Here is a 13,895-nt window from a genome sequence, read left to right on the forward strand (position 1 = left end):
TCTTAAAAACAAAAACCAGAGCAAAACATCAGCAATGGTCGATCCTTTATGGCGAGTCTAATGACTTTGTTTGTCCGTGGTTTTTGTACGTGGTCGATGTGGCTTCATTATGGAAAGCTTTCGAAGTTGACCAAAAACCATGTCAACCATCTTATGTAATATTGCTGTCCTATGAAATAATTTACTAGACATCTTTTTATTAATTCAATAAAATATTATTAGGTTAGGTCCAACACTCTTTACACTATTTGCTAACGATTTACCATCTGTTGTTGTCTCAGGATCGTCGTATATGTATGCAGATGACACAACAATTTTCTGTATCGGCGAATCTGCAGATATTGCTGTCTCTCATCTCAATAAAGCCTTACGAGAAGTTTATAGCTGGTGCTTGGTCAACCGTTTAACACCACATCCAGGAAAAAGCGAAGTGATGATAATTAGCAGGAAGACCATTACTGGACCGTTAGCTCCTGTGCTTCTGGGCAACTCAGTTTTACGATACGTTTCAGAAACGCGTCTTCTGGGTATGACTGTGGACGACAAGCTTAGTTGGGTACCACATGCGTTGGAACTAAAGAAGAACTTTGTCAACAAATTAGAACTGCTAAAACGTTCAAGATTTCTACCTAAGGATATCTTACGGAACTTCTACTTTAGAGTAATTTTGCCCTCTGTAAAATATGGCTTAGTTTTATGGGGTTCGTGCTGTAATTCAGAAATTTTCAATTCCATTGAGAGATTACATTGTAGGGCAGCTAGGATTATCTTCAATTTACCCAAAGATATGGCGTCATCTGATGTACTTGCATTTGACAAATGGACAACAATTAAGTTAGATTATAAATTAGAAATATTTAAGATTTTTCATAAAGCAAGCAATCGTAGTCTACCAGAATCTTTATCAGAAAGTATTTTTATAAAGCGCAATAGTAAATATTCTTTACGCGGAAATGAAACTCTCGCAATTCCAAGGTTTGAAAGCAGATTTTTAAAGGACTCATTGGTGTATCGAGGCTCAGTTCTATGGAATCTAATAATTTGTAATATTGATAAGGTAACACATTCAAATTTTAAGGACATCAAAGTACAGCTCAGTGCCAAGGACTATTTTATAAATTTCAATTTTGACTCTACTGCCTCGACGTCTCGCTTTAGAAAAAGGACTTTGTATATATGTAACATTATTTTTATTATGGAGTGAATGTAACTGCGCGGGCTGTTGGACTCGCTATGGGTGGCGGGTGCTGTTCAGATGAGGTGAATGCCTATTGACACGGTGTTCACCGCATTTGTCTGTGTTTTCTGCCCCTGGCGGGTCTAATAGCTTGCGCAGTTTGTGTATGTGAATGTGTGTGAGAATTATATATAAGATATTTAAAGTTATCTAAGTTAATTAGCTATATTTTTACAGATTCATACTTATATTATATTTTATTTATTTAATTTATTTTATGCACGACCCCACAAGCTTTTAGCTTTAAATTTTATCGTGTTTAAATAAAGGTATTCTATTCTATTCTATTCTATTCTATTATAAAATGTTTTTCGAGGCTGTTCTCTCGCACTCAAAAAGAGGGCGTTGAAGATGACACTCAAACCTAGTTACGCATGCGCATACGGATCCCCCAAGAGATGCTTACTTCCGGTTTTGGTTTCCGCTTTTTGTTTAAAACCGGAACTGAGATTTTGAAGGCTAAGTTGCGCATAAATTTTCAGAACGCAATGCTCAAGAGTTTTTACAACCCATCCCACATGGAAAAGAATGTCCATGGGTTCTTTCTGCTCAGAGACAGAAGCGAAATTTCGGTTCTCCTGATCATAGCAAGGAGTCAAATCATCTACGGTCTGGGGGCCGAATAACCTAACCCTTAGGCTTCGGCCGACATCAAATGCTTAACGCTAATTAAGCTCGATGCGCTTCAACGACCCAATCCATTGGGATTCCTGTGGTCAGCAAACAATCCCATCCATTGGGAGCCCTGTGTTTTAAAGATGGCGGACCAAGCGAGCAGGAGAGTCACTCAACCGAGTGCTGGTTATCCACAGTTTTCGTTAACAAAACAACGCTTTGACCAGGTAGATGCTTTAAGATATTAAACAATTTTAGTTTATACGCAAATTAATGCCGATAGATGAGCGGTGTACGTCTGAAAATAGCTTCAATCACATGCGTGATATTTCTCTCAGCGAAAATATTGTCTTTTGCAAGAGCATACCTTGGCTTGATTTAGGGAAGCGCTGATCGGTTTGATTTTTGTGCTATTCTGCTTTTGGATGATTGTGCTACTGAAATATTGTGATATTGGATTGTTGTTCTATTAGATTGCTACGCTATTAGATTGTTGTGCTATTGGATTGATTAGATTGCTGTGCTATTAGATTGCTGTGCTATTAGATTGTTTTGCTATTGGATTGATTAGATCGCTGTGCTATAAGATCGTTGTGCTATTAGATTGTTGTGCTATTAGATTGTTGTGCTATTGGATTGATTAGATTGCTGTGCTATTAGATTGCTGTGCTATAAGATTGTTGTGCTATTAGATTGTTGTGCTATGAGATTTGGTATTGGGCTATTGGGCTGTTGTGCTATTGGGCTATTGGGCTGTTATGCTATTGGGATGTTATGCTATTGGGATGTTATGCTTTTGGGCTGTTATGCTTTTGGGCTGTTATGCTATTGGGCTGTTATGCTATTGGGCTATTGGGCTATTGGGCTATTGGGCTATTGGGCTATTGGGCTATTGGGCTTTTAAATCATTAAATCATTAAACCAACCACATCACCCTCCCCTCTCTCTGGTAAAAATGAATGTTTTTAACATGTGCTTGCATACTAATAGAAAACATACAGTGGAAGACTACTGCGATGTTTTGAGGTGACAGATCCTCGATCTCTCTTTACTAAAGAGGTAATGATATGATACATATGTAATGTTTAAAGTAAGACAAAAAAAAAGGTGAAGATTTTGTTGCATGTTGGATGTTTTTTTACCAAGAGATGTATCTCATAATTCATATGCAAATGATGTCAGCATCGAAGAAAATATGCCAGAAAATTAAAATGTGCAGAAAAAGTTTTTGATATTCTTGTAGCGATTCACTGATTGCATTCACATCCCCCATAATGCATATTGGACTTGAAATGTAACGTGGAACAAAACATTTGGAAACTTCATTTCTGGTGAAATTTGGATCCTTGATTTGGGACGACTAAGAGGAGTAAGGGGGTGTTGTGGGGGGGGGGGGGGGGGGGTGTAGTGGGGGGAGATGAAGTGTAGTTCCCTTAGACAGCCACTTAGTACCTTCTCTCTAACCAAAAAATCATTGCTTTTTAAGCCATTTTAAACTGAAAAATTAATAATAATGATAATATTTTTTTCCTTAATATTGTGCAGTTAACATGCCAATATGTGATCAAGTGCGCAAATTGACTAAAATAGGGAGTTAGGGGGTTAGCAAGACTAGCTTCTGCTAAAGTAACAAAGCTTGAAGGCAAAACAAATGTTTTGGCACGAAAATTCTGCAAAATCCATGGAAGGAAACTTTGGTGGAAAATTTCCAATTTTATCCAAACTTTTGGGTTGCTTCCCTTGGCAGTACCATTAGCATTTCATCACTGCTTTGTATACTCTAATCTTTACACAATTTATCATTTAAATACATAAATAAACAATCGATTATTTAATCTATCTTTAGTAATGATTTTTTTATCTCATTTCAGTCCAAACTGCAACATTCCATTCAACTGCTGAATGATTTCCAAAAAGGACTTCACAATAAAAATGTCACAGATAAAGAGGTACAGTTTCTGTTATCAACAAGCATAACATAGCAAAGAAACAGTAAATTCATTTGGTATTCATATCTCCCTAACCAAGGAACACATCACAGCAGCATGTGGGAAATATATAGGCCATTTGCAGGAAAAATCACATAACTGTTATAAAGAAACCAGTCAGAGTCATTAGCCTCATGCATTATTGACTCATTATTGACAACCTATTGATCAGTGAAATAAATGGACACAGATAAATTTGAAATTAGGTGATTTGGTTCTCAAAACCAGCATTTTTTTCACTACTAGATATTAGTGGGTGTCTCTTATAGACTATAGACCACACATAGCTCAGCCAATTAGAGCACAGGATCTGTAATAGACCATTAGTAGGTTTAGATTATGCATTAGATTGGTGGGGAGCTGGCTCATCTGTAGACCCCCACCCCCCTCCTTCCCCCCTTTGCCACAACTGCCCTTCCCATCATGCTGGTACCTGGTACAATACACCAAGCACCATCTGACAACCACATTACAATAGACCCTTTTCGAGTTCCAAATTACCGCTGTGTTTCTTGATTACAGACTCATTTACTCAGGGTTAGCCTCGCATCAGTGTTTAATTTTTCACAAATATCAACGGTAAAGTAAAGGATGCACAACTCCAACAATACAAACACTTTGAAATTCGACGGACCTTGACTGAGACACATGAATATTCTACACAAAATGGAGGCTAAGCCTGAGTAAATGAGTCTGTATTCAAGAAACACAGCGGTGATTTGGAACTCGAAAAAGGTCTATTAAAATAGTCTGTTGTAGTGCACTAAGATAATTAATTTTCTGAATCCCATTGACCTTCTTCCCTACTTAATTCCACGAAAAGTATCCTCTTATATTTTTATATTTATCTTGTAATATGATGCTCATTCAAATAATTATGATTTCATCCTAATTTTGATATTTATCATCATACTGTAGCTTTGGGAAGCAAAAAGAATCAAGGAGGTATGTTGCCATCTGTTAATTTTCTTTATCATCAGGGTATAAATGTATTTTAGAAGATTACTGAAAGACTAACCGCCCGACTGACTGGTCCGACCTGCACTCAGGGTTAGCTGATGATAAGATAGCTGAGGAGAAGGTGCTGCCTTTGAAATTGCATCTGCAAATGGCTAGATGGCTTGGATGACCAAATTAATGGCAGCCCCATCCCTTATCCACCAGTTTATCAGTTGAATTAGTGTCTAGTGTTATCCTTTTTAAACAAAGTTGATTTATTTTTTTAATGACCAATCAGACTACCAACTGGCTGATTGACAGACTAACTGATTACCTGAATGACTGATTGATTTACTGGCAGTGACCCATGGGCAATAAGACTGACTTTGTCTCTACTTTCTAATGACTGACTGTGACTGTCCAACTCACCCACTGACTGACTTGATTCATATCTTTAATGTGTATTATAAAACTGTTATTAAAACTCATCGTAGTGATAAGATGAGGGGGCCTTAGGGGCCACCTTAAGAGGTGGAGATACTTACCATCACACCCTTAGTTCTTCCAAGTTGAGAGGTGGGTGGAGGGGAACGATTTCTGAACGCAAACCCTGCCAATAACCCTGAACCAGGATGGGGTCCCCCCTGAGGCTGTCTGGTGGTGAAACAGCTGACTGGTTGGACTCAGTTTTAACTTTACCTAAATTACATTCAGGCTGAATTAATGCATTTTGTAATTTTTTATCATTTCAGGCCATTATCCATCCAGATACAAATAAAAAGATATTGATGCCTTTTCGGATGTCAGGTCAGCAAAAATTTCACCGTTTCAGTAAAATTCAATGTGCTGCATGCCAACATATAGTAAACACTTCCAAAAAATTTTTCTCTTTTGGGCATGTTTTTGACAACTTGTAACTATTGTTATTATGGTACTCTTACCACTAACCAATTTAAGTGCCTATCAAGCTTACAGGTTCTCTTCCTGATTTGAAAGCCCTTATCAAATAGATAAAGAACGGCCTTTACTTTTCTTTGATATCTCTTTTCATTGCCGAGATATTCAATATATGTATATGAGAATATATATAAACCATATATATTGAACTGCAGTTATAATGGAGCAAATTGAGCTGATCCTCGAAGTATATCAAGCAACTTATGCAGCTGCAAGTTGAAAGACTCGGAAAAAATTCTGAGTCTTGAACGGGATTTGAACCCTTATAGAAATCACCAAATGATAAATGCTGTCAACTCAGGATCCTTGTCAAAAGTTAAATCATCAAATAGAGAATATCTCTGTGAGAATTGGCTCAAAATGACTGTGGGGATAGCACACTATAACCTGTAGGGTTGAAGGCACTTGGAGCATCCGTACTTCACTTTGATGCTGTGATAGGTTGAGTTCGTACATTGATGTGATGAAATCAAAATGTCAAAGAGAAGAGTTGATACCTAATTGGTTAGTGGTAAAGAGCATGATTCAAAGTTGTCCAGAAGTTGTCAAAAAGAAACCAAAAACTTGTGGAAGTTTTTACGGTACGGCTCATAGCACAGTAACACTCTTCCAGTCTTGAAGTTCAGATGTAAAGAATAATTCCCAGGGTGGGGGGGGGGGGGGGGGGGAGTACTCCACCAGAATTTGGGTAGGGGTGTTCTGCTGGGATTCTGAAAGGGGTACCCTGTTTATGACAAAAAAACTCAAATTTGTAGACCCTGTTTATGACAAAAGATATAATTTATTGCACTGAGTTCCTGTTTCAATTATCATGTCATTTCACGTATCGTTTTTTTTTACGACCATAATAACCAGTTTCGGCCAATATGAAAGTAGAAACCCTGAATATGACAGGAAAAACTCAGGAAGAACTTGGAACTTGAGTGAAATTGGATACCCTGTTTATGACAAGAAGCTCCGTATAGTCCATATATGGGAGAATACCTGGGAAAAATTCCTGGCAAATCAAGGAAATACTTCCTCTAGAAAATGACAGAGAGACATGTGGCCTAATCACATCTGATATGACAGAGTCTAGGTTTGCTAATTATATGTATTTATTTAAGTGATTTTGATTTTGACTTTGATTAAGAGCATAGGTTTTCATTCCTTGATAAATTATATAAATATTATGAGATGGGAAGCATTGGTGGGGATGAGAGTGCTCACCTCTCACCAACGTAACCCAGGTTAGAATCCTGTCGAGCTTGGTGTCATATGTGAGTAGAGTTGTTCAATGGTTCTCTCCTGTGCGTGCTTCAAGGGTTTTTCCTCCAAGTTCTCTGGTTTTCCTCCCCCCACAAAAATCAACTTCTAAATTCTAACTAGAATTCAATGTTTTTTTCAAATGAGATACAAAAGTATTGGATTTTTTGATGACCTCTATATATATATTCATCATTCTTGACAAAAAATTTATCAATGAATATGAATATACTTTTTTTGCAGGATATGTTCCCTTTGGAACCATTACAGTAAGTTTTGTTCAACAATCATTATTATTTTCTGTGGTTTACGCTTCACTTAACCATAGTGAAGTAATAGTTTGAAGATGACAGTCAAATGCACACTGACAATAGCATAATTTGCTAATAATATTATAGTTTCATTTTAATTAATAGTTCAATTATTATGTAATATTAATGATTATTATCATCCTTTTCAGGTTGTTGGTATGTTACTTCCGGCACCTAGTCTTAAAACAGTTATATTTTGGCAGGTATGTGTCAATCAATCTGAATTTATGATTATTTTAAAATACCATATTCAAAACGTGCATGAAAGAACCACTGTTTTCCCCTTATATATTTGATATTTAGTGAAAAATCAAGCTGCGTAAAGGTTTTCAACAGGTTCTTATTTACTAGCCAAAAATAATATTTCCTGATATCATTGGTATTTTTAATTCAATTGTATCATCACTCTATAATTCCATATAAGCAACTATTGTATTATTTTCAAATTCTCTTTCCTGTCCAAATTAAAGATTAATTTGGATCATTTCCATTCGCATTCTTTCGAGGGAAAACTATGAGTTATGGAATCAGTCTAGTAATAATTAATCTGCAATAGGACTAGATGCCTGTCCAATTTCTAAGGTTTTCTTTGATTGACGGATGATTAACAGAGGCCAACATAGACACCTTGATGTCATGAAAAGTGTCCTGGCTTGTAACGTTTTTATCTGCTTATATATATAACTGTTCTTTAATATATTTGCTTTTTACATTTTTTTTGTACAGTGGATTAACCAGAGCCACAATGCCCTTGTAAACTATTCCAACAGAAATGCCAGTAAGGTTGGTAAGATATGACAGTTACATGTGCTATTGAATTTGTTTCTTGGATGTTTTCTCTTGTATTGGTATATCTTGCCTCCAACTTGAATTTGTTTAACTCTATTTCCGTAGCCAACTCCAATCAGCAAATTTCTGTTGAGTTACACAGGGGCTATTACTAGCGCTGTTACAATAGCTGTGAGTATTGCTACCAAAATTCTCCTAGTTGTAGTACCAGTGAGTAATGACTACCATTGCCATCACCATTGTCATTACCAGCCCATACCACACCATCCTTCCGTCTCCATCAACACCACACTTCAACTTCTTCTTTTAACTTCTTTTATTTACACTCAATTAGTATTATCAATTAATTGTTACAATTTAGTAAATATTTATATAAATTAAATATATTAATAAATTATACTACAAATGATAAATTGTGGTAAGTATGTATAGTGTAGGGTGATTAAAGCAGCTGATGCTTTCTAGTTAATCACCCTACAACAACCCACAACACCACCTTTCCACTTCCATCAACACTAACAACAAAACACCACTTCACCCTTCCACCAGCATCATCCTAACCAACCCATCACAGCACAAAACCACCCCTACAGCAACACTATCCCTACCAATTAACCAAACCACCCTACTACCAACATCATCACCATCCCTACCAACCCACCACACCACACCACCCTACTACCATCAACATAAGAATCCATACCAACCAATCTCACCACACCATCCTACCAACATAATGATAATAATAATGATAATTTCATTTGTAAAGCACAAATTCAACATACGTTTTCAAATGCACTACTAAAACCTATATTATATAAAATCCTATAGCCTATAAAATTAAACATATATCTATAAAAAATCTAAAACATCATAAGAATCCATACCAACCTACCTCACCACCCTAACATCATCATAAGAATCCCTACCAACCCACTGCCCTACCACCAACATCATCACCATCCCCACCAACCCTCCACACCACTACCACCATCATCATCACCATCCCTATCAACCCACCACACTGCCCTACCACCAACATTATTACCATCCCCACCAACCCTCCACACCACTACCACCATCATCATCACCATCCCTATCAACCCACCACATCGCCCTACCACCAACATTATCACCATCCCCATCACAAACAATACATGGGAAGAGGCAAAGGAAACAGCAGAGAACAAAGTGAGGTGGAGGACAATGATAACAGGCTTATGTTCCCAAGGGAACAAACAAGACTAAACCAACCCATCACTAGTACCTCTACCACCATCATTACCACTATCATTGTGTTCAAAGAATTATACTAATTTGTACTCTACTGAATTGTAAAGAGAGTCTATTAGCTCACTAAAATATAATTTTGCATTCATTTGAATTAACATAAATTATTTAAAAGTGTTTTAAAATCAGTTTTATTTTTTTATAACAGGTTGGCTTAAGTAACTTGATAAAAAAGACAAATTTCTCAAATCCAATGATAAAAAGCCTTGCTCAGAGATTGGTGGCATATCCTGCAACAGGTAAGATTGTATGATCCTTGTACCCTTCCTCCCAGCCATCCTATCCTTCCCATTCATTTTTCCATCCATCCATCCTATCATTCCCATTCATCCATCTATTCATTACATTTACTCATAAGTCTCTACTTCTATCCATCTTCTCTCAATCTGTCTATTCGTGCATCCATAAGTTCCATTTATTAATCCTTTCCATCACACCATCCCATATATCCAACCATGCATCTATTATTGCTTTCTTCCTTCAACCTAATTCATATGCCTTGCATCCATTCTTTGCATCCCCTTCCATTCATTTCCTTTCATCTGCCACCTTGCTCATCTATCTGTCCCCTTCTGTTATTGGCCCATCCATACAATTTAAACTTCCCTCCATCCCTCTCTCTATCCATCCTTCCATCCATCCATCAATCCATCAACCTATTTACCAATCCCATCCTCCCTATCTTTCTCCCATCTATCTATCTATCGACTGGTGGCATAGCAGGGAGAGTGCTCGCCTCTCATCAATGCGACCCAGACTCAAGTCTTGCTGGTTTGGTGTTGTATGTGAGTAGAGTTGTTCGTTGGTTCTCTCCTGTGCTTCAAGGGTTTTTTCCGGGTTCTCCAGTTTTCCTCCTTCCTCAAAAATCAACTTCTAAATTCCAATTTGATCATGGAACGAGGGCCACCAGTTTGTTAGCCACTAGCTATTACGTGCTACCCTAGTAAAACAAGGACGGATTTTTTTTAATCTATCATTTTTTATTATTTATCCATGCTTCCAGCTACAGCCAACATCTGTAACATAGTCTTAATGAGGAACCAGGAGCTGTTCACTGGTATTGACGTAAAGGACAAGGATGGTAACATTGTAGGAACATCAAAAATGGCTGCAAGAAATGTATGTTGACGACTATCATACAGCACTTATATTTTTCTTCCTCCCAGCACCACTTATCTCGCTAGAAAGTTTGTAAAACTGAGGTGATACTTTTTGTCTTAAAATTATGAATTTCCAGGCCACCAAATGGGGAAAAAAGTTGCAATTTTAATGAAATTATATTTTTTATTGCAACGGCAGACATGTTTTTTTTTTTTTTCCTTAGAATCCTCAGTTTTGCATCGAAGTCATTTCTACATCACTTTTTCAGAACAGCTGTCTGTGGTTATGGGCAATGGTTGTGTACCTGGATTAAACGTGCTCCAAAACATTGCATATTGTATCTATGCTCAATAGTTTCATAGATTATTGCAAACCACTCTACTTCTTGGGAATGGATGTCAATAATTGGGACGTGAGTCCTGTTTCCTTTTCAGGACACAACAGTTCTTTCTTTCTTTATATGATTTATGTTTTGTAAAATTAATACAATAATTGTGACGAATAAACTAAACTAAATTAAACCCTGATTTTAGATTTATTTATTTATTACATTTTTTTTGTTCCTAAGGCAATATTTGAGACAGCTTTGACCAGGATCTTCCTACCAGCACCAGTCTTGATTATACCAGCATTGGTTATGGCACCATTAGAAAGGTAAATTTTTATTTTCAACATCAGGTTTATCCAGCGTCAGGACGGATGAAAGTCAGGGCACAGCTAAGTTAAAACTCACAAATGTCCCTACCATCCCTCTCCTCTGTTTCCCAACCTTTCGCATCATCTTTCCTTACTCTCCAAAATTTACCTACACTACTATCGCTCTTCTCTCTTTTCTCTCCTTCCATTCCCTTCCCAATTCCTCCCACCTCTCTGTTCTGCCATCGCTGTCCTATCTTCCCTCTCCTCCCATTCCTCACTCTCACCTCTCTCACTCACCCTACCTTCTTTCTCTCTTCCCTCCTCTCCCATTCCCTTCCAACCTCCCTCACCCTACCATCTCTCTCCTCTCAAATCCCCTTTCCTCACCCTCCCACCTCCAGCCCTCACCCAACCATCACTCTCCTCTCTTCCCTCTCTGATTCTTTACCTTCCCTCTTGTCTCTCCCTACTATCGCTCTCCCCTATTCATTGCTCTCAAATCCCATCCCACTGCCTTCAATTACCCTCCCACCTCCCTCACCTTACCATATTCTATCCTCTCCCATCACCTTCCCTCACCTGCCCACCTCCATCTTTCTACCATGGCTCTCATCTCTTCCCTCCCATCCCATTCTCTTCCATCACCCACCCACCTCTTTCTCCATACTATCGCTCTCACCCCTCCACCACCTCACCCTACCATCTCTCTCTTCTCCCCTCCCACCTCCCACCTCCCTCTCCCTACCAACGCTCTCCTGTACATCCAGTTCCCTCCTCACTTAAACTCCCTTGCAATACTGCAATATTATCACATCTACTTACACCTCCGATTGATAAGCAATGATGTTAATTTTCAGGACTCATTTCCTGAAAATCCGTCCCAAACTCCATTTACCGGTTCAAGCCGCAGTGTGTGTTGTCGTGTTCGGTATTGCACTGCCGTTTGCAATTGCAATGTTTCCTCAAGAATCCCAGGTAAAAAAGGATATAACAAAATACATACCAAATTACGTACTATCCTAACACCAACAACACTGCACAAGTACATACTACCCTAACACTAACAACACTGCACAAGTACATACTATCCTAACACTAACAACACTGCACAAGTACATACTGTACTAACACTAACAACACTGCACAAGTACATACTATCCTAACACTACACTGTACAAGTACATACTATCCTAACACTACACTGTACAAGTACATACTATCGTTCCCTTAAGTATAATTTCTTTATTTAAAAGTTGCACATGAAAAGACACATGAATATTGATACAACTCAAACAAAGAATTTATACTCAAGGGAATGACACGTGGTCTGAAATGGGAAACAATGCATCCTTCAAAAATCTGACCTTGGCATGTTGATATTTTTAAACAGATATTAACAACAGATTTGGAACCAGAAATACAATCCAACACATTGGAGACTATGTTGTATTACAATAAGGGACTTTGAATAATCAACGAATGGCACCGACGTCAAGAAATGTTGGTAAAACTTTACACAATATTTTCAGAATCGATTCTTTAGATAGTGAATAGTTGATTGTGAGAATATTTTGCCATTTGAGTGTCGGTTCTTTAAGATACAAAGGTTTATATTTCTATATGTTAATGGCTATTCCATTTCATTTTATTCCATTATATTTTTTGTTGTCTGTTCTCTTTAATATGTTCTTTGTTCTGTTCGAATTATGTTCATGTAAGCTAGCACCTAGACATGCTTCCTTTGTCGAAGATTATAAAATATATCAACGGTTCTGAATCGTACAAATTTCTATCGCGACAAAATAAGGTTTTGGTGGACGTCAATCAAAGTGTTTCCATGACAACGTCGGAAAAAAACAGCTTTCAAGGGCATGTGCCTATGGAATGTCATGGAAACGCCTTGAATGACATCCACCAAAACCTACTTCGTCATAATGACAAATTGTACGATTTCGCGCTTTTAATTGAGAAGCGCTGTAGCCATGTAATTCTGATAAAGAAAGTTAATATTTTGTTGTTCTGTTGATTGATCTTTGCAGGTGGTCTTCAAGATGGATGACAGAATAAAAGATGAAAAAATTGAAGAAAAATGTTAAGGGATCAGAGAGGAAGGAGAAACGAGATAAAATGAATGAAAAAAATAAGAGGAAAAAGGAAACTAGAAAATGGGAGTAACAAGTAAAATGAATAACAGAGAAAAGGAATGTAAGAAAGTGAAAGAAAATTTGACAAAAGACACAATACAGAAGGGTAAAGAATTAAAGGTAAAGCAACCTGAAAGGAAAAGTAAACGGGTCTTGATATAATAATAATGACTGTAAAAATTGCCAAAACAAAGTGAATTCATTAAAATGATTTTTACAAAATCTCAGTCGTCATTATATGTGTAACCCCTTCCCCTACCTCCCCCCCCCCCCCCTCCACCCCCTCCACCCTCCAGAAACACACACACCCAAGACCAACTTTCAATATTACCTTGAATACGAGTCTTACAGGATAAAACAAAAGAAATCTTACATTCCTACGGGGAAAAAAGCTGTTTTTTCTTTTGTGTTTTCCTGATCTACGCATTTTCAGGATAATATCGTGCGAGTGAATGCACAATGCCCCATCAACACCCTGACCATCACCAAGAAACAAAGAAGTAATAAAGGGATTGACAAATGAACAATAAAGGCATTGAAAGTGTTAGATTCTTTGAGGCTTGCTTCTTTTCGTGTCGTGAGAAAGAATACTGATTCTATGAAAGAAAGAAATGATGCTCGGGAAAACGACGTGACTAAA

At 37.5% G+C, this 13,895-nt stretch overlaps 1 protein-coding gene across 2 annotated transcripts; it reads left to right on the forward strand.

Annotated features, from left to right (window-relative positions):
• Positions 1 to 1,995: 1,995 nt before the first annotated feature.
• Positions 1,996 to 13,477, forward strand: LOC148912136 (sideroflexin-5-like). Of its 2 annotated transcripts, none has more exons than XM_089028561.1 (15): positions 1,996 to 2,079; positions 2,843 to 2,911; positions 3,724 to 3,801; positions 4,759 to 4,785; positions 5,532 to 5,586; positions 7,225 to 7,250; positions 7,442 to 7,495; positions 8,019 to 8,075; positions 8,187 to 8,252; positions 9,520 to 9,610; positions 10,375 to 10,490; positions 11,041 to 11,126; positions 11,969 to 12,086; positions 12,502 to 12,615; positions 13,151 to 13,477. In XM_089028561.1, exons 1-14 carry the CDS (start codon positions 1,996 to 1,998, stop codon positions 12,577 to 12,579), a joined length of 1,005 nt encoding a protein of 334 aa, XP_088884687.1. In that variant the 3' UTR covers positions 12,580 to 12,615; positions 13,151 to 13,477. The 2 variants fall into 2 exon arrangements, with proteins under 2 accessions (XP_088884687.1, XP_088884688.1); XM_089028562.1 differs by having other exon boundaries at positions 12,502 to 12,611.
• The last annotated feature ends 418 nt before the right edge of the window (positions 13,478 to 13,895 follow it).

The sequence above is a fragment of the Actinia tenebrosa genome, unplaced genomic scaffold (assembly GCF_029948245.1).
Source record: "Actinia tenebrosa isolate PJP-AT-01 unplaced genomic scaffold, QUT_ActTen_1.0 PGA_scaffold12__29_contigs__length_12842862, whole genome shotgun sequence".
NCBI classification, from domain to species: Eukaryota; Metazoa; Cnidaria; class Anthozoa; order Actiniaria; family Actiniidae; genus Actinia; species Actinia tenebrosa.